The 24,607-nt window shown below is 41.2% G+C and overlaps 1 protein-coding gene across 6 annotated transcripts; it reads right to left on the bottom strand.

The window, feature by feature from the left end:
- Positions 1 to 791: 791 nt before the first annotated feature.
- On the bottom strand, positions 792 to 24,511 carry IQCB1 (IQ motif containing B1). Of its 6 annotated transcripts, XM_050917066.1 has the most exons (15): positions 24,460 to 24,485; positions 22,023 to 22,211; positions 21,814 to 21,927; positions 20,748 to 20,910; positions 19,006 to 19,135; positions 15,911 to 16,004; positions 14,307 to 14,406; positions 12,915 to 13,087; positions 12,294 to 12,403; positions 10,901 to 11,010; positions 7,235 to 7,377; positions 6,596 to 6,744; positions 5,982 to 6,113; positions 5,442 to 5,598; positions 792 to 1,355 (listed from the first exon to the last, which is right to left on the bottom strand). In XM_050917066.1, exons 3-15 carry the CDS (start codon positions 21,911 to 21,913, stop codon positions 1,126 to 1,128), a joined length of 1,791 nt encoding a protein of 596 aa, XP_050773023.1. In that variant the 5' UTR covers positions 21,914 to 21,927; positions 22,023 to 22,211; positions 24,460 to 24,485; the 3' UTR covers positions 792 to 1,125. The 6 variants fall into 6 exon arrangements, with proteins under 6 accessions (XP_050773023.1, XP_050773029.1, XP_050773024.1 ...); XM_050917072.1 differs by lacking the exon at positions 22,023 to 22,211 and having other exon boundaries at positions 24,460 to 24,511; XM_050917067.1 differs by lacking the exons at positions 22,023 to 22,211; positions 24,460 to 24,485 and adding an exon at positions 24,206 to 24,253.
- Positions 24,512 to 24,607: the final 96 nt, after the last annotated feature.

The raw sequence follows: 24,607 nt of genomic DNA, 5'->3' as shown, positions 1-24,607 counted from the left end.
ACATGTGGACATTCAGGAAAGTTAATCTGAATTAACGAAAGGTGTGAATGTTTGAAGTGGATTTGTTCAACCGCATTAGGTCTTGTGCAAACACCCTCATTTAGAATTCAAAAGTGAATTAAGATAAACCAAATTGAGGCCACTTTAAGCCCCTGTGAAAACACTCTCATTCAGAATTAATGTAGTTTAATAAATCCATTTTCAAATTCACACCTTTTAGCTAATTCCGATTAATTTTCATGAATGCCCATGTGTAGACAAACCCAAAGTGACTAGGGGTACATCTACATGGTAATAAAAACCCATGGAACCAAGGCTCAGTACTAAAGCATGTGCACAAAATTAATGTGTTTTTAAGATATGTCCAAAATTGGGATAAATGGCATAAATCCCATTGACTTGTATGGCTAGGGAGAGGGGGCGGGAAAGGGAGGAAACAACCCCCAACTTTTAACTGGGCTCCTGTCTGTCACCGATCTGTTCACTTTGCTTGTATGCTCTCTCTCTCTCCCACCATCCCCTCAACTCAACCCCCGTATCTGTCTTTGTCATTTTAGACTATGTGCGGTGGGAATGGGGGCTGTCTTTGGAAAGCACCTAGCTCATTTTGGGCACTCCTGCAATTGAAAAATAAACAGAAGTTTCCCCCAAGCATTTGTTCTGTGAACCTACTCTTGACTTCCAAGTACTTTCATTCGCTTAATGAAGAGTTGAGAGTCTAAAGCCCAGAGTTTTGCAGAGATGTGATTTTTTTTTTAATACAAAACTTTAGTGAATAATCACCGAAAAGCCACAGTTCATATATTTATTTTTAAAAAGTTAAAAAATACATCGGACACATAAATACATATTTACAATTACTGTACTTGAATCCTGATTCTAGCATCAAACTGGATATAATTTTACCTTGAACACAATGTAGATATCAGGCTCTTCTGCAAAAGGAGATTCCTATAAGGTGTTTTTTATTAAGAATAACAAATCCACTAAAATTAAAATGCCTTTTGATCCTACTGCAGGCATAGGACTGGAATGTTTTCTTTCCATACAGTACATACTCAACATGACTGCACAGTATGGCATATGAGTCTGGGTCACTGCATTACAATTTCTTCTGCCTGCTAACTAGGAGGATTTACTTCCCCCAATAAAGAGAGTTCCAAATTCAGTATTGAGAACATCATCAGGAATCATATCATCATCCATGACTTCATCTCCAAGTTTCTTCCACCATGGCCAGCGAGTATATTTCAGCATGGTATTATGGGATTGTCTGGCTTTGCATGCTACAGGGACTGACCAACTCATAAAGACATCAAGATCTTTTTCTGTGGCCTCCATGAGACTTGGAGCACCTGTAACAAAGAGGAAAACTGGTGTAATTCTATCTGTGGAAAAGGAAAGGCTAGCGTAGGTCATTATTCTTGGCTCTGTGCTCCTTGGTGCACAGGGTGACCTCTACTGCAGTGCTTTCAGTGCACCCCAATACTTGCATCATCTCTTCCTGTTGGGGCCACCACAAACTAAATCTCTGTGCATACAACAGTTGCTGGTTTCCATGCTTATAGATTCATAGACTCCAGGACTGGAAGGGACCTTGAGAGGTCATCGAGTCCAGTCCCCTGCCCTCATGGCAGGACCAAATATTGTCTAGACCATCCCTAATAGACATTTATCTAACCTACTCTTAAATATCTCCAGAGATGGAGATTCCACAACTTCCCTAGGCAATCTATTCCAGTGTTTAACTACCCTGACAGTTAGGAACTTTTTCCTAATGTCCAACCTAAATCTCCCTTGCTGCAGTTTAAGCCCATTGCTTCTTGTTCTATCATTGGAGGCTAAGGTGAACGAGTTTTCTCCCTCCTCCTGATGACACCCTTTTAGATACCTGAAAACTGCTATCATGTCCCCTCTCAGTCTTCTCTTTTCCAAACTAAACAAACCCAATTCCTTCAGCCTTCCTTCATAGGTCACGTTCTCAAGACCTTTAATCATTCTTGTTGCTCTTCTCTGGACCCTCTCCAATTTCTCCACATCTTTCTTGAAATGCGGTGCCCAGAACTGGACACAATACTCCAGCTGAGGCCTGACCAGCGCAGAATAAAGCGGAAGAATGACTTCTCGTGTCTTGTTTACAACACACCTGTTAATGCATCCCAGAATCACGTTTGCTTTTTTTGCAACAGTATCACACTGTTGACTCATATTAAGCTTGTGGTCTACTATGACCCCTAGATCTCTTTCTGCCATACTCCTTCCTAGCTTGTGTAGTAGTATTCTACAGTTACACAGTAGGTGGCAAATCTAGCAATATTGTTCAATAACTTATTACATTTTGCTGCGCCTGGGTGCTAAGTGGTGTCTAGACTGTGCTATTCTAACCCTTTGATCCCAGATTGCCTTCCTGGGCTCCACCAGGACAGAAGAAAAATCCTACTTGTTCTCATTCAGGTGAGCCTATCCTCCTTGCCCAATTCATGACGCACTCCCATGGCCTTAGCTCAAAGTTTTCAGCCTCTAAAGTGCCTCACTAGTGGGGATGAGGATGCTTCCCCCGTCAGTCCATTTTTGACAGACAGAATAAGGAAAAACAAAGTCATCCCCAATTCTGCAGGGAAGATGACTATGCAAAGATCCTCATCCTTGGTGACTTAAAAGCAAGAGATGGCTCTGTGAAAGGGCTATCATAAAATACCAAATAAAGCCTTGTTACAAATATGATAGACATCAGCATTATGAACAGGATAGGACATGTCAATGTAATGCATGCCAATGTACTCAACCTATAGAGACATCTGTCATAACATTTCTTCCCAGATCTGGACCTTAGCGTCCAAAATAGGGGTGTTAGCATGAAAACCTCCAAGCTTAGTTACAGCTTGGACCTGGTATTGCTGCCACCAGCTAGGAATTATACAGTGCCTAGCTCACTGTGGTCTCCCCAAAACCTTCCCTGGCGGACCCCCAGACTCAGATGCCTTGAGTCTTACAACAAAGGGAAATAACCCCCTCCCCTTGTTACTTCCTCCCAGGCTCCCCTCCCTGGACGACCCTAGGAGATTCCCTGCTTCCAGTCCTGGAAACACAAGTACCGATAGATCTAATCTCTCTTCCCCCTCACCCAGAGGGTATGCAAAGTCAGGCTTAGTAAATCTAACACAAAGAGATTTTCCCCCTGACTTCTTCCTCCCACCAATTCCCTGGTGAGCTGCAGACTCAATTCCCTGGAGTTCCCACTAAAGAAAAACTCCAACAGGTCTTAAAAAGAAAGCTTTATATAAAAAGAATGAAAAAGGACATAAAAGGGTCTCTGTATCAAGGTGACAATATACAGGGTCAATTGCTTAAAGGAAAAAAATGAATAAACAGCCTTATCCAAAAAGAATACAATTTAAACCATTCCAGCAACTACACACATGTAAATACAAAAAAAAAATATAAACCTATTGTCTTACTATCCTTGTACTTACAACTTGGAAACAGAAGATTAGAAAGCCAGGAGACAGAAAGATCACTCTCAGAGCCGAGAAAAGAACAGACCAAGAACAAAGGACTCACACCCAAAACTTCCCTCCACCCAGATTTGAAAAAGTCTTGTTTCCTGATTGGTCCTCTGGTCAGGTGTTTGGTTTCCTTTGTTACCCCTTTACAGGTAAAAGAACATTAACCCTTAGCTATCTGTTTATGACAACATCTACAAATACAGTAGCATCTACTACTTGTATATATCAGAGATTTCAGTTTTGAAATGTGCTTTCACCATTATTCGTGGTATAATCCTAATTTTCTCTACATTAGTTTTTTGATGCTGGCAAACCAGATGCCAGCTTAGGCCAAGGCCCTCAGACCTCACTTGAATACTGAGAAACACATAGATGGAATCAGTCTGGTTCATCTGTGTGTTTAGTATTGTTAAAATAGGTATTAGAATTATAAGAATGTACTTAGTGTTTAGACTTTTTGAATGCTTGTAAGATGCTGCATGCATTAATCCAGGGGTAGTCAATAGGCGGACAATGGGCTAAATCTGGACCACCAGATGCTTTTGAACAGACCGTGAAATCTTTTTTATTATTATCATCCTTGTTATTGAGGTGTGAAAATATAGACCTTGACTATTCCTTGACCAAGAAATTTGGACTTTGACAAAAAATAATTGACTGCCTCTGCATTAATCTCACTTATAACCTCCGTATCCCAGATCATAAGGTAATATCTTAGCATGTGCATTGTAAGCTTCTGTAACTGTGTACATCACCAGACAGGAGAGAGACATTAACTAGTGTGAAATACTAGTCTCCAGCAAAAGGTATTAGGTCCTGCCTAACAAAGAAGACCCATCAATACCAGACAAACTATATAGTGGAACATCAGGGGACAAAGGAATTTGACTGCTCTCCCCACTAATGTATGAAGAGAATAAGCACAAGTAAATTCCTCCCATCAGCCGAGTTTGCTACTCGATGCAGCACCGGGGACGGCATAAAACCCCCCAACAAGGAGGAACTGGATCTCTATTCTTCTGGGACTCCTGAGCTCAAGATTTCTAGGCTTAAGCAAGGAATCCTCAGCTGTTAGCCTGGGTTAGCCCTAAAGGACATACAGAGCTTGCTTATTATACAAGCTTCTATTAGAGTATGTCTACACTACCCACGTTACAGTGTGGCCACAGCAGTGCTGTGACGTGGGCAGTGTAGACACACTTTATCGCTGGGAGAGCACTCTCTAGGCGATTAAAAAAAACACAACACCCTGAATGAGGGGTGATAGCTTTTTCGCCGGGAGCCAAAGCGCTGTCTACACTGGTGCTTTTCAGCACTAAAACTTTCGTCACTTGGGGGTTGATTTTTTACACCCCTCAACAACAAAAGTTTTTCGCTGAAAGTGGCAGTATAGACACAGCCTTACTTTTTGAAACTTAAGATTGGAACTCATTTGTGTGTGTATGTTTACCTGATTTAACCTTGTAAATAACGCTTTTATTTCCTTTTCCTATCTAAGAAATCTTTAGATAGTTTATTATAGGATTGGCTACAAGTGTTGTCCTTGGTGTGAGATCTAAGGTGCAACTGACCTGGGGTAAGTGACTGACTGGTCCTTTGGGACTGGGAATAACCTGAATATTGCTGTGGCCTTGTTATAGATGGTCCCTTATACACAAAGGTAAGTTTACCTAGGTGGCAAGATAGACTGGAGTCAAGGGGCCAGTCTGTGACTCCATGATAAAGGCTGTTGGAGTATATGAGGAGTTTACATTGATAATTGGTCAGTGAAATCTACACGAAATCCCAGAACTCGCAATCAGTTTGGGATTTGTGCCCTGTTTTCTAACAGTCTGTCCTTAGTTTGGTACCCACACTCTTGAGCCACAGCAGGACAGCTTGGCAAGTTTAATCCATGCAGTGACCAAAGGAATGAATCTAGAGACAGGCACATACTCATCAACAGCTCTACGTCGGTGTTGACCTGAGCTAGTAACGCCTCTCTGCGCTGTTCTGCTCTGCGATCCAGACTGCTCCTCAGCAGGTACTGTGCCAGCTTTTCCTGGGCCTGCAGATGTAGTTCCTTGCTCATTTCTTCTGGCATTTGGGAAGCCTGGAGGAAAATAAGATCTGTCACTGTTAAGAAACGGTTATCATTTTAAATCCTTTGTGGGCAAATTAATGTCTACAGAACAACATTTGTGGTCCTCATCTATTTGTAAATTTAATAATTCTGCTTCCTTCTAAGTTTTCTCTGCAAAGTGATCCATCGTCAAGCAGATACAGTTTTCCAATTAGGCTTTACTTAACCTGTTTTATTACATTAATGGTAAAAAATGATCCTAGTATATTACTCTCAAAGACAAATAAGCAAGATTAATATGCACGCAGCTCACATGGGTTATCCTGAGCAGTGAAGTTTATATTACTGCATATATTTCATCCCTCTAATGCACTACGGTGGGTGGGGAATGCAGAGCTACAAAAGAGACACACCGGGTGCAGTCTGATGTAGTCATCCACCTTTTGCTGTAATGCTAGTTTCTGTGCACTGGTGAGTTCCTTGGGTTCCTTCCAGGGGGAGAGAGCCTTCCGTTTCCTTTGACATTTTCCCAGGAATTTACGAGCCTGCATGAAAGAAGGTATCAGAGTATGCCATTTACAGGTCAGGGGCTTGTTTTCATGCATCTTTTAAAAAAACTTCCAAAGAAAAATGTCTCAGCACTGCAGCTAGTAGGGTGCAGCTTTCGACTTCACAGTGGAGAAGCAGTACATGAGAGGGCATGATCTGACATAAGCCAATAACTTATTGTCCCTGTTACTGCTTATAGGAGCTGCACAGAGAATCCAGCCTTCGTTCCAAAGGAACAGCTCTTCTCACATTTTCATACGGACTGCACTGCATTTTGCAGTTTTCACAGGGTTCTTAACAGCTACTGAAGTCTGGGACTCTGGTTTGATTTGCCTGAGCAGTTTTTGACTATTTTAATATTTGGTTGCTAAATTCTGGCAAAGTTGTCATTTCTAGAAGTAAACAAGTTGAGCCTCATAAGGAATTGCAGTAATCCAGTCAATCTTGTCTAACACCAGTACCGAGTTTATATACTTACTGCTCTCTGAATGATGACAGCTGCCTTATGCTGCTTAAGAGATTGTCTTTGTTGATGAACTTTTCTCCTTGCCCTATATCCCCTCCAGTGTCTCTGGATAGTTAATGCTGCCTTCCCCTCCATTTCCTGAATGTACCTATCTACCTGACCTAAGGAGATGATAGAAATTCATAGTTATACAACTGTGGGTGTGATCTCACAAGCACAACAAAGTTTGGCTTCTCAGTCCTTGGAGGAGAAACCACTGCTGAAAAGTCAGGTATTGCAGCAAGTAGCATTGGTGGAACAGTAGGTGGTGCTCTTTCTTCTGCACCAAGACCTCAGCACACTAATCACGGACACTGGGCTACTGGAGGTACAGTTCTTGGCATAGACATACCACTGCCATGGGATCTTTAATGAACCCAAAGGGACAGGATCTCCCTTTTACCTCACATCTCTGCAAAGAGAAGAGATTTCAAGCCACCACATCTTTTGATTACTAAGAATTTGAAGAGTTTAGGCTGTTCTCCACCAGACACTTCAGTTACAAAAAGAGATGGACATGCGAGATGGGGAAATACTTTTGTTTGTATGAAATATGCTTTTATGGAAACCTGAGCCCTTAATGCTTTTGATACAGTTCAATATAAATCATACCAGCATGGACTATTTCCAGTAAAGTCAGTTGCCGTTCATGAAAGAGCCTCATGGCCCTTTGTCTCTGAAGCTGCAATTGTTGTCTGAGGGTCTCGTCTTCTTTCAGCCTCTTCAAATGCTGCAATTCCTGTTTTCGTTTAGCTCTGCAATAGACACACACATTAAGAATTGGCCACCTATAAAACTAGCTATGCATTTCAAAGCTGCCCATCACTATCTAGCAGGTGCCATACACTGTACAAAGCAAGATTAGTGCCTTTATTGTCTCTGCAAAAGAATTCCCTCCTCCTTCTCTTTAAGGCTGATTTTCTTAAATTGGATAACTTTTGGTGATTGACTTCCAGGAGAAATGCTGACAGGTCGTTCTTCTGCATCAACATTACTAATGGAAGTCTAGGACACCGAGGTATCTTACATTGTGCCTTAAGAGCAGCAAGGCTCTGATTCTTCTTGATCACAAGTTGCAAGGAACGTCACAGATGAGGACGCTGCACTGACAGCTCCCTAATGAGACCCTAAAACTTTAACCGGAGGGTCTAGCAATCATCATTTTCCCCTCCAGCACAGTCCTGTGGGGAGGAGGACATTCTCTAAGAGAGCAAGGCCCTGGATTTAAAGCTCAGAACCCTGACAGTAACTGCTCGAGGCTGCCTCCTTTCCCCATCATGAGTTAAAGGGCCACATTGCTATTAAACTCCTAATTACATTCTATATGATATTTGTAACTTTACTGTATGTAGCAAAATGGTTTCAAGAAAGGCTGCAATCAGATTGTCCACAGAGATTCCCAATCCCATGTATCTCTGCTTTAAACAATCTCTTTGTGTTTCTGATCCAGGAAAGCACACGTTATTTCATTTCTGAACAGTATGAAATCTCAGGATAAAAAGGGACTCACGGCCTTCTCCTGACAAAATCTTATCCATGCTCTTTTTCTAGAAATCCGTATCAACTCCACTAGTTGGGAAGCCACACGAGCGTAAAGTCTGCCCTCTGATGGATTCCTCCCATGTATGCCTGTTACACTGTCACGTTAGATGTTATGCATTTAATAGGTTTCTATTATACGGACTCTCCCCTTTTCTATTACTGTGTGTTTTGCAGAACGCTGGCTCTTCATCATTCAGAGGGCTATAGAATGAAAAGCCACATCTAGGTTACACAAGAGCACCTCTCAGAGGAAAAAACACCCACAGACTGGAATCTAAACTTCCTCTTAGTAGGCATGATTGAAAAGAACTCACTTCTGATCAATAACAAAGGTATTGACAGATATTGATGTATGCACGATTAACACGGATTTACTCCATTGTAATAAAGGTAAGATGAGTTGGTTATGTGACAGCCTAACCAACTTTTAGGGCAGATTAACATTTTTTTTTTTAAAGATACAGTAAAACTGAGAAATATTTCTGAAACCAAACCATTTTCAGAAGCATACAGCTGGCAGATTTTAAGATACCCAACTGCTATTGCATGGGAGCCACACTCAAGCTATGAGTTTCAGCCTCAACTAAATTTAACCATATTACTGAGATCAGCGCTTTCACAAAACTCCATAAATACAGTTAAGCCCTGAATTCACAGCCACAGCTGCTGACTGCTGAAGCACCTTAAGTATGCTATATTGACATTCTAGGATGCTTTGAACCAGCAATGCTTACAGGAGTCTAAGCAGTGTTCTTACTCTTTGGCATAACACTCTAGCTATCGTTCTGAATTGGACTGTAAACATTTTGTGGAAGGATTGTATTTTTATTATATTGTGCCTAGCACACTTGGTCCCTGATCAGAGCCTCTATGAGCTACCAGAATAGAAATAACCACCATCCCTTCTGATCTGAAACTAACATACACATAACTGAGAAACTGCTTCAACAAATGACCTACTTGAAACTACTAAAATGCTTGCATAACAAATGTAGGCAGCTGGAGATCCCATCGTTCCCCTTGGCCTCCCTTCAAGTTATTGCTAAACTCAGACTGTGAGCTTTTGGGGGTCGGGTGCCTGATTTGTTCATGAATACTGGCCCAAAGTGGCCAGTAAAGTACTCGGTGGGAGTAAGTGAGGGAGTTGACATAACCAGAAGCATTCCATCCCCAGCGAGGTCATAGAGGCCCCTCCATCTGAAGATTAGGGTTCCATGGGGTTTGGAGGTCTGGCTGGGCAGGAGCAGAACTAACAAAGAGCAGCTCTCTTTGGCATAATCCCTCAACTAATCCACAGGCAAATACCCATGAGAATTTATGTAACCTCCATCAGTATAAACTCTTGTGGGTTCCTCTCCTTCCTCAAAAGATGGTTTTGGCTCAGGTGTGGAGGAAGCGATAGTGTGAGGGAGCTGTGCTGACAGGCAGGATGTGTGTGTGGGGGGTGTCACCGAGAAGCCCTCCACAGATGCCCTGTTATCTGTGATTTCATAAGAATGGCCATACAGGGTCAGACCAAAGGTCCATCTAGTCCAGTATCCTGTGTCCTGACACTGGCCAATGCCAGGTTCCCCAGAGGGAATGAACAGAACAGGTAATCATCAAGGGATCCATCCTCTGTCACCCATTCCCAGCTTCTGGCAAACAAAGGCTAGGGACACCATCCTCCATGAATTTGTCTAGTTCTTTTTTGAACCCTGTTATAATCTTGGCCTTCACCACATCCTCTGGCAAAGAGTTCCACAGGCTGACTGTGCGTTGTGTGAAGAAATACTTCATTTTGTTTGTTTTAAACCTGCTGCCTATTAATTTCATTTGGTGACCCCCTAGTTCTTGTGTTATTTCCCTACAAACCTTGGGACAGCCACACAGTTGAGGGCAGAGGTAAATACCTTCCAACCCAGATGAAATGGCAAATCAGAGACTCTGTTTTCACACCTTGTCTAGGATTTAAGGAGTGTTGTTAGAACGTGGTAGCTAACACATTTCAAAAGTCTAGCACAGACTTTAAAACATGCTAAACTGGTTGCATTAAAGCTTAGTGGGGAACCTCAATTTTAATTCGATCACTTTAACATGTTAAAGTCGATGCAGCCTTGTCTACACTAGACTTTTCAGATGTGTCAGTAAGAATGTATTACCTACCATGAGCGAACATCACACCTTAAATCCCGATCTAGTCAGATAAGAATGACACTGATTTGAGCTTCATTCTCTGTGAGCAGAAACAAGTGTCCTAGATCTCATTCCATGGTTTGCTGGAGGGACCTGAGATACAGCCCTTAGCAAGTCAGTTTGTTACCCTTATTGTTTCTCTTTTTCTATCTGAGAAATGTCAGGCATATTATACAAAATGTATATAGGAACTTACAGTGCTTTGTGGTTTTTTAAAAAATATCTGGATGTTCATGAAGCCCAAGGAGATGTACTTACTGCAACTAGAAATGGATGGTGAAGACTAAATAATCCAATCCAGTGAGGTAATCTAGTGCTCAAAAAGACTGAGAAAACTCTGACATTGTGGACATTCCATATGTTGCTACTATGTGTTGCAGTTTCTGTTACAATTCATAACTGATTTCTACATATTTAAATACAGTTAAGAACAATCTAGTATGCAATTTTGTTATGTAGAAAAATCTATTCTGTTCGTTAATATACAGTGTCCTGCATAGCAGTTTCTGAAAGTAGAAACCCTGTTTTCCTGATTCCTGCTTACAAAGGGATATTTTTTACCTGAAACTTCTTTGTAAGGCAGTCACTGCTATAGGAAGCGTCTTTAATCTTTTCCTGGTCTGAAATCCCCTCCACACAGCCTGGATTAAACAAGCTGCTTGATGCAGTCTCTGAAATTAACAAACCAGCTGACAGAATATATTCTCAGCATAAATAAAACATTTTATTGCTACTTGCTTATTTGGCATAAACTCGGTGTTTGATCAAAATTGACTTCAGTTTTCACATGCCCTGCAGTTCACTGTTTCCAATACTTGGGTAGATTTACACTCCCATAAATAAATGACTAGCATGAATCCTATATTTGTTACCAGGGCAGCTGCTCGGTTCATCTGGTTCAATTTTCTATATGTAGTACATAAAGGACTTCACAAAGCAAACCCATTAGCTAAAAGTCTTTTTTTTTTTTTTTTTGTAAGTGGAAAGCAGCTGGGAAAAATAATCCAGCTAATGTTTGAATCCTAGAATTGTAGGACTGGATAGGACCTCGATAGGTCATCTAGTCCAGTCCCTTGAAATGAGGCAGGACTAAGTATTATCTACACCATCCCTGACAGGTGTTTGTCTAACCTGTTCTTAAAAACCTCCAATGATGGAGAATCTACAACCTCCATAGGTAATTTGTTCCAGTGCTTAATTGCCCTTACAATTAGGAATTTTTCCTAAAGTCTAACCTAAATCTCCTTTGCTGCAATTTAAGCCCATTGCTTTTTGTCCTGTCCTCAGTGGTTAAATTGAACAATCTATCACCTTCTTCTTCAATTATATTTGTACTCAATTACTTTTCAGACTAGAACTGCGCTTTACAATTAAAACAATCCTTGTACACTTCTTGCTCTTGGAATAACATCTCTGAGACATCTGAATGTGTGACTCTTGTTGTCGAGGTGGATAAAACATGTATTTGCTCTTTGGTGGAGATGAGTGTCTCTCTTACTGGTCACTTCTTTTACCTAGGCATTTACATGGCCCCCATCTCTGAAGTATGCAAGTGTCTCCTAAGAATGTACAGATCTAACCTTACACATCTGTATGAGGTAGAGAAGTATTATTTTCCCTAGTTTAGAAAGGGTTGAACTCAAATAGAAAGACATTAAATAATTTTTTCAAGGTCACCCAGGAAATCTGTAGCAGAGTTGCTAAATGAACCCAGATCTCCTGAGTCCCAGTCCAAACCTTAACCAGGAGATCATTCTTTCTTGATGGGCATATATCTTTACTGCTGGCCAACTTAGAAGTGGTAGAGTAGGAAAATAAAAAGGGAGGTAATTTTTAAAAAAAGACACGTCTGAGCAAATATTGTTTGGGGTGTTTGAAAGGCGGGACAAGAGTAAACCCAATATAAGCAAATATAAATCCACCAAAGAGAAAAGTCTCATTAAACATTCAGCACCTGCATTTCTCCTTTCCTGCAGGATTCTGAGTAAAGCAGGTCCGAAAGTTGATTGAGATTCCTGTCAAATCCTTTGCCAACCCATTGCTTACTTAGCAGAGTTCGCAGTCCTAGGTGAGAGAGGAAAACAATAAGCATGTTACATTGTTAGAGCTAATTTTTCATTCGCTTGCTTACCAAACAGATTTCAAACTAGCAAACAAAGCTGAATATCAGACTATCAAATCTGATTGTATGTGTGATGGAAAGGGACATTGCATCAGAGCTAAACAGGAGTACAGGCAGTTACCTTTGAGTTTCAATGTAAAATAGTTTTGATGAAGAGCTGATGGTACAGACATCACTGCAAAATGTTATACAATAGTTATAGCTTTGTAGGTACAGGTCATTAACTATCTACAGACACATCCATGTGACAGGCAGATAAGTTAATTTTTGTGTGTCTGATCAGCTAATCTCTGTAAAGTATTTTGAAGATCTAAAGCACTACATAAATGTTAGGTTTTATTACAAGTGCTTTCATGTTCACCACAGTGAAACTTGCTCTTTCAGGACCTGTCACTAACCACTCATATTATTCTGGAATTTTTCTTCCCTGAGACAAGTAGTAGACAGACAAACCTCTGTAGCGGGTACTGAGTAACTCCACAAGTTGGGGGTGAGATTCTGCCACTGACAGCAACACTTTTGTAGCAGCATTTCCTGTGACAGGATTGGTGGTAGATGAAAGCTTATAAACAAGTTCATCTAAAACAGAGTGAAGGATCTTTTCATCCACATGGAGTAACACAGAACTAACAAAAAGAGCCAAAAGCAGGAATGTTACTGAGAGATGCATATTTCAACAATGGCTTTCTTCTTCTGAAGCATGGGGCACAAGGCAATGCAGGATACTTGACTCACTTAACCAATGGCCCAACCCAATATGGGAGCAGTGGGGACTGGAGGACCTACTGGGCCTTTTTCAGCTATGTGTTTACGTTAAAATGTAACTCTAGCTCATGTAAGGTTTAAATCTCCTTTAATTATGACTTTGATCCAAGAATGAAACTGACATTTTTGTATTTAAGACTAAAACAATTCCTAGGGGTTGATCCCTACAAGGTGTTGGACATTCTAGCTCCCATCCAGCACTACACTTATTCACACGCCATTCACTACTATAAGCATGTAACTATTCTCATCAACTTGAGTGGGACTGCACATACACTAAACCGTTTTACTGCAGCGGGACCAGAGTGCTTAAGGACCTCGCAGGATTGAGCCCTTAGGGACAATTCTATCCTCAGCTGAACTGCTCCCACTCCTGTTGTCAATGGAAGCTGTATTTACATGTCTGAGGGCAGAAATGGGCATTTATACAGCAGTTTAGATGTTTGAAACACTATGCAAATTTAGCTAATCTTAACAATACCCCTCCACAGTAGGTTTAAGTATTATCAGCCTTTTACAGAAGGGTAGGCTGAGAAGCAGATGTTACTGACTTGCCCAAGATCTTGAGTAATTCAGGGCATGTCTACACTGCAGTAAAACACCTGCAGCTGGTCGGACTTGCAGGGCTCAAGCTGTGGGGCTATAACATTGCAGTGTAGACTGGACATAAGCTGGAGCTGGGCTCTAAGGCCCAGCAAGGGGGAAAGGTCGCAGAGCCTGGACTCCAGGCCAGGCCCAAACATCTACACTTCAGTTTTATAACCCTGCAAGTCCAAGTAAGCAGATCCAGGCCTGTCTTGGGTATTTTACTGCCTCAGTGGCAGAGCCAGTACTACAACTTGGGAGATATTCCAGTCCACTGGAATCTAGTGCTGTTCCAGGAACTAAAACAAAAAAAAAAGTTATATTCACAATAAACAAAGCAATTTAAGGAGAAAGAAAACTACCCATTCAGAGCCTGGTATAAGATATCTTAGGCATGCAGAGACTTTGCTTTTACAAACCCAGTACCAAACTGATCTTTAAATCTAAAATAAATAAATAAAGGAAAATCAATTTAATTCTTTAAAAGCAGCTAACCTGTTGGCCCTCAAAATATTCTGTAACACAGATATCATTGCAGTTGCAGTTTCGACATCATCTGTGATTAGCAACTGCAGGAAATGGTTACTCTGCAGCACTGCAACAAAGGAAAAGGAAACAAAATCAAGAAATAATCAAAGCCAGGGATTTAACGCCAGTTCATTTGCAGTTTACCAAACAGCTCTATAAAACACATTTCCAAGCAAGTGAAACGAGGGTCACTGTTTTTTCAGTAAATATTCTTTGCCTTTCTAACTTCTACAGCGAGACAGAATGGGAAGAGGGAATGAGTCTAAGGACTTGTCTATACTGGGGTTTTTCTGCACGGGTGGAAACCTCCTGTGTACTAGTGCGGAAGTGGTGTAAAAACTTTCAAAGTAGGGCAAGTCACATGGGCACAAGTCTTTTTACAGTGGGGCAGAAGCATGGCACAAAAGTTTCCAGTGGAGGTGACTCCTGAACCTTCATGCTCTTATACCAGTTTTATGTCAGGATAACTTCATTGACTTCAACTAAGTTACAATGGAATGAAATAGATGCAACATACTAGAGATTCAGACCCACTGTTTTCATTTAATAATTATCCAGTCATTTGTATTTTTTAAACCCATGTGCTGAAATTTTTGTTAATTTTTTTTTAAATGTCAAATATGAGCAAAATCTCTGTTACATTCTGAAGTCAATGAAATTGATACAGGTATAACTGAGAACTGATTTTGGACCGAGTATAGGTCAATTTGTCAGATGTTTGTAAATTTGCCAGCACCGCAGTAAAATGAAGTAATGCGCTGTAAAGCTTTTTGTTTTTTGTGAACCTGACCCTGCAGTGAGCTCTGTCTAGGCAATCTCTTGAGCCCATATACAGCTCATTTTAGGACGGAGGCGGGAAAGTTTCAACTATGCATTTATATTACGAAAAACTCTGATTTTTGTTGAGATCTATAATTAAAAATGGAAGCTGCAAGGGAAAACCTGTCCAAATCAACAACTTAAAAATGGAAAGTGGCCTCTTTCTTTTATTTTTGCTTTTTTAATGGCCTAGATTGCCTGTTTCATATGTTTATGCTTCTATTGTATAATACAGAGCCCCTCCCCCACCCCAACATGCTATAAAAAATCCACGGTCCGCCTGTGCCACAACTACTGCTTTTCTGCATATCCAATAGATTAAAAGCCAGGGCCAGCGCCAGGGGGCAGCAAGCAGGGCAACTGTCCAGGGCCCCATGCCACAGGATGCCATGCGAAGCAATGTTGCTCAGGCTTTGTCTTCAGCCCTATGCGACAGGGTTTGGCTTCAGCTTCAGACCTGCGTGGTGGGACTTGGGCTTCAGTTTTCTTCACTGGGCCCCAGTGACTCTAATGCTGGCCCTGGTCTCTGGTTTATTTTGGCGATCCCCAGTTGAGACCTTTGGCTTAGAGCCACTGGTATAATGGGTTATTTCAAGAGCTCATTTAAAAGTACGTGATAACTGGATAAAACCAGGACGCAGACTGGTTTCGGAATCACTTCTGAACCCTGCACCAGTCATTGTAATTTATATTAAAATTCAAAATTCTTCAGTTATTTTATGATGCAATGAATTTCCAACTCTTTCTCTTACCACACTCTGTTAGCTGAATATGCCCACCGAACAGCCAGCAGATGGCATCAGTTACTGTCCGGAAACACCGTAAAAATTCACTTTTTTCTTCATCCTGAACAAAACAAGTTATAAAAGTGGTCACATATAATCCCAATCTTAGGCCTCTATTTTGTGCTATATCCACAACTCTCAATCAGGATGTTGCACTGTAACTGAGCCTTACTGACCATGGGAGATGCAAGTTATACTAACAAGCTAATCCATAATATTATTAGCTAATATGTTGATTTGTGAATGCTGGATATTTCAGCAATTCATTCAGTTTAATGAGGCTTATATAGAGAGTGAGCCTGATTCTGACCTCATTTACAGCAGTGTAAGCTCAGAACCAGGCCGGGTACAGCCAGCACATACAATTTACACAATATTAAGTATCTGAATATCTTTAAAAGCCCCAACCTTGATCTTTGCAATGAGGGGCTGGTACATAAACAGTAGAAACTGTTTGAGTTCTCAATAGACTGGCAATCAAATTCAAGGCAAAATAACTCATAAGCAGCACTGTGGCAAAGGATGCTGGATGCTTATAGGGCAGGTCCCAAGTGAAGTAAAATGCTGGATCCTACGTCCATAACCCTCCTCAAGAGGGTCCACATCAACTCCTGGCTTCCTCCTCCATCCCCGACACCAGATGCTGTAAGAATTCATAATGGACCCATATAAAATGAAGCCAGCAGCTGTGGATTTCAGAATTTTCCCAATGATTGTAAGGAACATGCAAACAGTGAGGGTTTGAGGTCTATGAGATGGACTGGAAGGGTCACTTAGTCATGAGTTGTCTATGCTTGGTGGACTGGGGCTTTCTAAACCCTCTCAGAGTATGTGGTCAAGGCTGGATGCTCAGTTACCTCTGGACAATATGACTGGAAGTTAAAGTACTGACCTACAGTGTAGCTTGTGCTTGCACTCAACAATAAATCCTGCACAGAAGTGGGTGATTCAGTAGCATGTGGGTTGAGGCATATAATAAGAAAGTGTGGACAAAATTACACACTGTGGGTAGACAGAAGACTCCAGGGATGTCAATCAGCAACCTTTCACAAGCTCTAAATTCACTTAAAATAATTGAGCAAACAGAATATGTCATACTGCTGATATATAATCACAACTCAGGAAGCATGTAGTTTCCGACATAATACTATACAGCGTATGAAAACTTTGACTAAGTGCAAGAAGTGAGTCAGCTAAAAAGAAGTGTAATATTTAGGGGGAAAGTTCTATCCAGGGAACCCATCAGCATCCATGTGGCTGGTTATTCAAATTATACTATTTGTATTGATCCTAGGGTCTCAGAGTGCTCCTAAAACAGAAGGGAATTTTGCCATGAAATACCTTTTTGAAGTAGCTCAATAGTGGTTACCCTCTAAAATGGGACAGAGCAACTCTTTCAGAACTGCCCACTGATTTGGAGTTTCTCAATTTTGGGTGCCATGTCAGAATCAGTGGACACTTTTGGACATTTTGGCCAAATTCATTTGGAAAGTATATGGCACAAGAGACTCCAGAGATGTTTTCCAATAGTAATTTCCAAATAGTAATTTCCTCTTCTGAAAATCTGAATAAAGCACTACAAACAGAGCGGTTGCCAAGTCAGATTTAGTCATCTGTGAAAATAAAAGGTAACTCTCATAATTGGTAGACCCCAAATGTGATTGGCCAGTTTTGTTGTGCTGTTTTTGCTTCTCATTTGTTATTGCTTTGTTCTCAGGAACAACCCACTCTCACTAGCCAAGCTCTTCACAGCAACCCTGCAGTAACAAACTAGTCCATGCACACATAGGATAGAAGAAATATTCTGTGAGGAAAGTTATTCCAGTTTCAAAACTCCAAAGGTCAGTTATTAACAGCCATGAGAAAAAAAGTCAGTTCTGAAAAAATCCTTTTATATTATGGTGTATCTGTAGCAGAACCCTTCTAATTCAGTAGATGACAGGGTGAATAAAAATAAATGATTTTTAAAAAAAATAGATTTTTTAAAAGTTAAATTGGATTTTTTTGATAAAATGCTTTTTGAGGAAAAAAATACCGTATATACTCATTCATTAGCCCGTTCATTTATAAGCCGACCTCCCCAAAATGGATAGGTAAAAATAGTGAAAACAGTATGACCGTTTCATAAGCTGACCCTATATTTCGGGGTTGGAAAACTTTGGCTCCCGGCCCGTCAGGGTAAGACACTGGCGGGTTGGGACATTTTGTTTACGTGGAGTATCTGCAGGCACAGAGTCCCTCAGCTCCCTGTGGCCACGGTTCGCTGTTCCTGGACAATTTATTTCTATATTAAATAAATATATAGAAGTGAGAAATAACAGACCTCAACTCTATTGTCCCTCTGCAAATATGTGTTCACAGAGTCAATTCCTTACCTCTCTCTAAAAGTGCAAAGTTTCAAAAAGTTCAATAAATAGAAGATTGTTGGGGGCGGAATAGATCTGAATGAGGAGAAGTCTGGAGATAAATGTGAGAGGCAAGGAACATATGCTTGTTTTGTTAAAATATTATCTGTTTGCTGTTGAAGAAAAAAATCCAGAATACTTAATGTTGTTGTTTTAGTTAAATAAAACAATTTAAATGTCTGTCTGGTGATGTTCTCCTCCTAATACAGCATGGCAAGAAAATCCTCCAAATATTAATGATTAACCTGTTGAACTGGAGATAGTTCACCTCCCAACGACTTCATAATATCCGCTTCATTTACCTTTGGTAAATGAAATAACCAAACAATCATTCATTTCTGAAATAGCTGTAAAACTAATCTGAAAAGTTTTCAAAATAGATCACTGTTTAAAAATGTATAAATGTGTACCTTCTAAAAATGAAACCTACATCTATCTCCGAGTTGTGAAGAATATGTATTAAGGTTATAACAACCAACAAGAATGCACTTTTACGTAGAAAACCATGATTAAATCGAATCTTCCTGACTAGTGATTTAAATCATGATTTAATTCAATTTGATTTAAATCAAATCCTCCCTGGTAGAAGAGCTTGGAAACATCGTCAATTGATTACAAAATGTTCATGGTGCTCTCTTAATCAAGCAATTCGAATACCTTGATTGCTCGGATAAACCGTGCTTGCAGACGTCTTCCCAAAAACAGGAGGTTATCGACAGCGGAAGGAAGTAACTTATTGTAAAATTCTTCAGGATCTTCTTTCACCTCCAGCCCCACACAACACTGACTGAAAAGAAAGAGCACACAGATCTGAACCTTGCAGGGTCTGTTGGACAAAAGCAAGTGAATAAATGCCATCCGAGACTGAAAGATAGACAACTGTTGCAACTAGCTCCAAGACATCTACCTCAAAGCAAAAGAATCATTAGGCTGTTGGAGAGAGAGAATTTGTTATCTATGACGGGGTGTCTTGGCCAAAACCATATCTGGGTCATACTGCTCATTAGCTTTCCGGGACCTGTTATGATTTGTTCTACATACCCTCAATGTAATTCTAAGATACTATGATACCATTAGAAAACAAGGACAGACAGACAGATTAAAATCAATCTGGAACTGGAGACAGGTTTTGTAAACCAAAAATTACTATGCAAATAAAAGCACAAACTCACAAATAACTGGGGGGAAACTTTCTGCAACCTTCCTCTTTTTTAAGAGTGTAAGTGAGCTAGGAATCAGTATTACAGGTCTACACTTTAACCCTCATCCAGTATTACTGTTTTTGGCATCTTTGGAGGAATCTTTTTAGAAATAATTACTGTCATATAGTCACACAAGTGGGCAATTTTTTTATTCCAGGCTCTGCACTAGAGCTGGGAAAACAGAGGAAAATTATTCATGACCATTTTGTGAATTTTGCTTTGAAATACACCTCCGCCTTTTTGTGTTAGCTTTCCATGAATATTTGTGCAAATGAGTGTAGTTAATCTGAACCGTGCACAGAAAGCCAATGCCAGGAGAACCACTGAGATTCATTTAGTTACAAGAAGACTTGTTTTGTTACAAAATAAATTAATTTTGTTTGGAAGCAGAATCAGTTTATAAAAGCTGGATCATGCAGTCGGAAACAGAAACATTATTATGTGGCTTTGTTGCCTGATCTTGAAGCTTCTAGCAAACTTCTAATATCAAAAACTCACACCTAGGAGATGGCATTAGATAGACAAAGCTGCTCTAAGAACCCCACTGCCTAGGAATTTGTTCCCTACTTAAATCCAAAACTTCAGGGTAATTTGCAAACCTCATCATTTGACTCAGAATTCACAAGTTTGTGGGTGAGGAGGGTAGAGATTGTTTGAAGGCGATTTGAGTTTTAAGTTGCCTGGCTCATTGGTGGTGATTTTATACTAGGTAGAATTATTGCATTTAGATATTATTTGTGGTACATTTTTATGCAATGGCCAGGGTACCTAGAGTGTATGGATAATGTCAATTTTTAAAGCATTTCTACACATCTAAAATAAATAAAGAATGATTTGTCAATGACCCAGAGACTGAAGTTTGTTTACAAGAGGCATGTGAACAATTCTGAATAAGCAGTAGGTTGGTAAAAATCATGATCCACTTGAGGACAATTTATAAACAAACAAGGGTAAATCTGACATATTTGTTCCCACCAAACAATCCACCCAGCACATTGAAACACAATGCCAATCGGTTACACTTTGCCTGACCTCTCTCTGCCCTTGACTGCTCCCTGCACTCTCACCTTGACATTTTCTGCACAACAAGCCTTGTTTTGGATGTGAGTCAGTGTAGAAGAACTTGAAAAGAAAAAAGTGAGAGGAAAGATGAGAAGGAGAACAAGAATAAAACTTTACCGCTGCTTTTCATTTTACCTCAGTATCTCTGATAGCTGGGCAGCAGTAGCCCAGCCCCCAGGCAGTCGAGAGTAATCTTGTTTAAGGACCAACATACAGTATTGAACAAGGTTATAATAGTAGAGGTCCTGTTTAATTTTCTGTGATTCTTTACTTCCCAAAGATGTACTATTTAAAATTTCTGAGGGGAAGAAAGAGAAAAAAATTGTGCATATGTTTCTGATCCATAAGAAAGTTATTTTTCAAAACATAAAAGGCTGAGTATAAATATATATCTGAGATCAGTGTTGTTAAAAAAAAGCCCAGTAACAATAATGTAAAACATACTTCAAAGGACTATAATTTGTTAACTTGTATGGTTACAGATACTATATCTAATTAAAGATCATACTCCTGCTTTCCAGTTACAGATTTAGAAGAGTGCAGCAAAAGTATATGTATGATCTGGCAGGTAGCCCATATGTATGAATTTGCTAGTCCATATAAAACCAAGATGAAAATCCATTGTGAAAACCCTTATTAACTTGATTATAACAACAGTCAAATTTCAGAGCTGGACCAAGTTCCCACACCCCACCCACTGCCCATGTGCAGAAGGAACACCGCCAGGGTAAATCTTGCTGGAAGCGCTGGTGGGGTGTATGTGTGAGAGAGAATAAATAAGAGAATGTTCAGCCTTTTTTAATGTCACTTCCAGGCAGTCATTCCCAACCCCACTAACTCTGTGCCCACAACCCCTCCCAGAAGGGATTTTAACCAGGGTGCAGTGTCCCTGCCCACATTAGTGTAACTTTTACAGGAACTGCACTGGCAGCAGGGTAGAGGCAGAGAAAAAGTCCATAGGGGCTAATCCTCTTTTGGCCTGAGGGTTCCCTTCCGTTCAGATCCCAGCCTCGTCTGTGGTTCCCAAGTAAATCGTCACTTTAGGAAGATTTACAGGCAGTTTTACATTACTGATCTTGTGGAGGCCCTGGTGGATATATTCAAAGGAGGGAACAATTTGACTGTCAGTTATATAGGTTCATGAAAATGACTGTCTATACTTCTGCATTCCCTACTTACACCTTAAGAATCAATTATTTACCTTTTAACTTCAACAGCAACACAGGAACATCCTGATCAGAGCTTTCAGTGACCTGAACAGCCAGTGCCAAAATTCTGAAATCCACAGCTGCTGGCTTCATTTTATATGGATCAGCTATATTTTAATAAAAGAAGTCAGTAAACAAAAGCAGCTAAGCACAAAACTTTTTAACATGCAGTGTTTTGTAGCTAATATACAGTATATCATACCTAGAGTTGTTTAACAAAGGGAGGATCAGTAATGACATTGTCCACAGAAGAGGTACTAGTGAATCTGTATTTGGTATGTATGCACACAGGGCATATTTGATTCACAGGGGTTCTTATAGGATTTTTTGCCAGGGGCAGGAACAACGAAGAAACAAGATTGAGCTTTTATCTCATCCTCCTAAGACTTTCCTGCTAATCAAACATTAACATATTTGAGAGAGGACAAAAATTACCGGGAGAAGCAAATGTATTTTGAGCTTCTAACAGGCTGTGTCCACACATGCATAGTTCATTATTATTGATAGCAGTTATGTTATAGAACACAACGGACTCCCAAGACAATGCAATAAAATGAGAATGTTAAAACTGTTTGGGACAGGGTTAGGTTCACAGTAACTTTTAGCTCAGCTTGCCCTTCCTTTGTCATAGGGACTGAGTGGCACAAATGGGGCCAGGTGCTACTTAAGAATTTGTTCTCTTAAAATGGATGAATATTGGGAGTTGTCCATAAAAAAATTAAGTGAGGGAGGACAATCTCATGGTTAAAGAACTGAATGGGGACTTAGGGGATCTGAGAATTCCTAGCTCTGGGAGGGAGGTCCTGTGTAACTTTCAGCAAATAATTTAATCTCTCCATGTCTCAGTTCCCAGCTATAAAACAGAATGACTACTTCCTTTCTCCCACCCTTTATCTATTTTATTTAAACCCCAGCCCTGCAAAGAGAACTGCATTAGCTTAGGCTGCACGGCTCTTTGGTGCATGGACTGTCTCCTAATATGTGTTGGTACAGTGTCTGGCACATTTGGGGCCTGGAGATGTGTGGGGCCTTGAAGCACTACTGTAATAAAAATAATGACTGTTCTGATGCAAGGAAAATGTGGATTAGATTGTTAGGTTAAGCCTCTTGCACTTTTTTAAAATAAATGTCCTGTTATTTGAGGGCTGCGGTCATTGAGAGGTATGGCTTAGTTTCATGCAAAACTGGCTTTATATATGCATTAAAGGTAGGAATATGTCTAAAAAACCAAGCAAAATGGCTTCTGTCTCCTTTCATCACCTTGCTCCACACAAACCTCTTTCCCTGAAGAAAAAAAGAAATAAAATCCACCTGGCAACTGTGGGAATATAACTCAGAGCATCCTTATCAAAAAACATGAATCAGGAGAATCTGCCTTACTGCTAGCAGCTGAGTGGGTGTCTAGGACACACGTCTGGGCAATTTCAGCTCTATTCCATACAGAACAGTGGTGACACACACACATACTCAGCCAACTCATTACATTAAAAAAAAGCCATAATTGGCAAAGCAATGATTCTACAGAAATAAAATTTTTAAAAAATCTTTGGCATTGCAGGTTTATGTGGGGAAAACTAAAAACAAGATAAATGTCTCAAGTCAGGAACACATGTAAGGCTGAGCTCCTTAAAGGTATTTAGGTGCCTAAGGCTCAGTTCCTCAAAGTTAGGCTCCTAACTACCTTTAAGGATCTGGCCCTAAGTCTTTAGAAACTCTCCTATGTAGGCAGCAAATTTCCACCTTCACCTTTCAACAGACAACTGGTGGTGCCAGCAGGCCTTCAGTAAGGGTGACTCAAATGGATGGCTTGGCTCTCACAACTCCTGGGGCCAGGATCCCAATGGAGGGGCCAGAGGTGAAATCTTCACCAACCCCTACCTTGGGATCAGACACAGCTTGGCCCTGAAGATGCTGAACCCAGAGAGGGAGGCACCTGAGGATCCAAACCCCTCCAGAGCAGCAGGATTAGACACGGAGGCAGCTCCTCATCAAGCTCCCTTGTGACAAGGCCAGGGGAAAACAGGGAGATTCCCAAGGGTGGGTGCTTGGCATGAGTGACCATCATACCCTGCAATCAAGAGCCCCAGCTAGGAACTCATATACCCTCCCCTAGGGTGAGCAGATATCCCAATTGTATAGGGACAGTCCTGATTTTTGGGTCTTTTCCTTATACAGGTTCCCATTACCCCCACCCACTGTCCCAATTTTTCACATTTGTTGTCTGGTCACCCTCCACTTCCCCCCACCCGAGGGTGGGCGCGCCCCTCCTCCAAGATGGCAAGCGCCCTTGCTAGCGCCCCCCCAGGAGAGGGAAGCCCTAAACGGCCCTATCCCATTAAAGTTACAGCCCCCCCCATCGCGCGGTTCGGGGGGGGGGATTCGAACCTCAGCCCCCGAGACAGCGCGTCCCGAGCACGCACCCAGGAGCGCTGCGAAAGCCGAGGCCCCAGCGGGTTATAACGACCGGTCATGAGCCGCTCCCCTCCCCCCCCAACTATGAGGTCACAGCGGGCTTTAGCCAACCGCAGCGTAGCCCTGTCACTGTAATTTGCACATCCGCGTTCTGAGCCCAACCGCGCGGAAAAGGAAGCCGCCTGACCCACCCCCACCCTAACCGTCCCCCTGTGAAATCTGCATACGGTTGCCTCGCGCCGGGTCACGACCGTGCCGTAGTGGTTTCTGCCCCATGAGTGACGAAAGCATGAGAAGGGCGGAGCTAAGAAGCAGTATCCAGTAGGGGGACTGGGTGGGCGTTGCCCGTTCCAGGCGCGAGCCCGCCCCCCGGAG

This window comes from Gopherus flavomarginatus, chromosome 10 (genome assembly GCF_025201925.1).
Source record: "Gopherus flavomarginatus isolate rGopFla2 chromosome 10, rGopFla2.mat.asm, whole genome shotgun sequence".
Lineage (NCBI taxonomy): Eukaryota > Metazoa > Chordata > Testudines > Testudinidae > Gopherus > Gopherus flavomarginatus.
This window is presented reverse-complemented; position numbering and strand designations above follow the sequence as displayed.

What these genes read in the sequence shown, in the direction of transcription:
- IQCB1 (XM_050917072.1), bottom strand. Translation starts at nt 24,508, where the DNA reads ATGGGGCAGAAACCACTACGGCACGGTCGTGACCCGGCGCGAGGCAAC. An exon ending in ACTCAGTACCCGCTACAGAG is followed by an intron (nt 12,404 to 12,914) that starts GTTTGTCTGTCT and finishes TCTCTCACCTAG; the next exon opens with GACTGCGAACTCTGCTAAGT. An exon ending in GCAGGAAAGGAGAAATGCAG is followed by an intron (nt 11,011 to 12,293) that starts GTGCTGAATGTT and finishes TGTTAATTTCAG; the next exon opens with AGACTGCATCAAGCAGCTTG.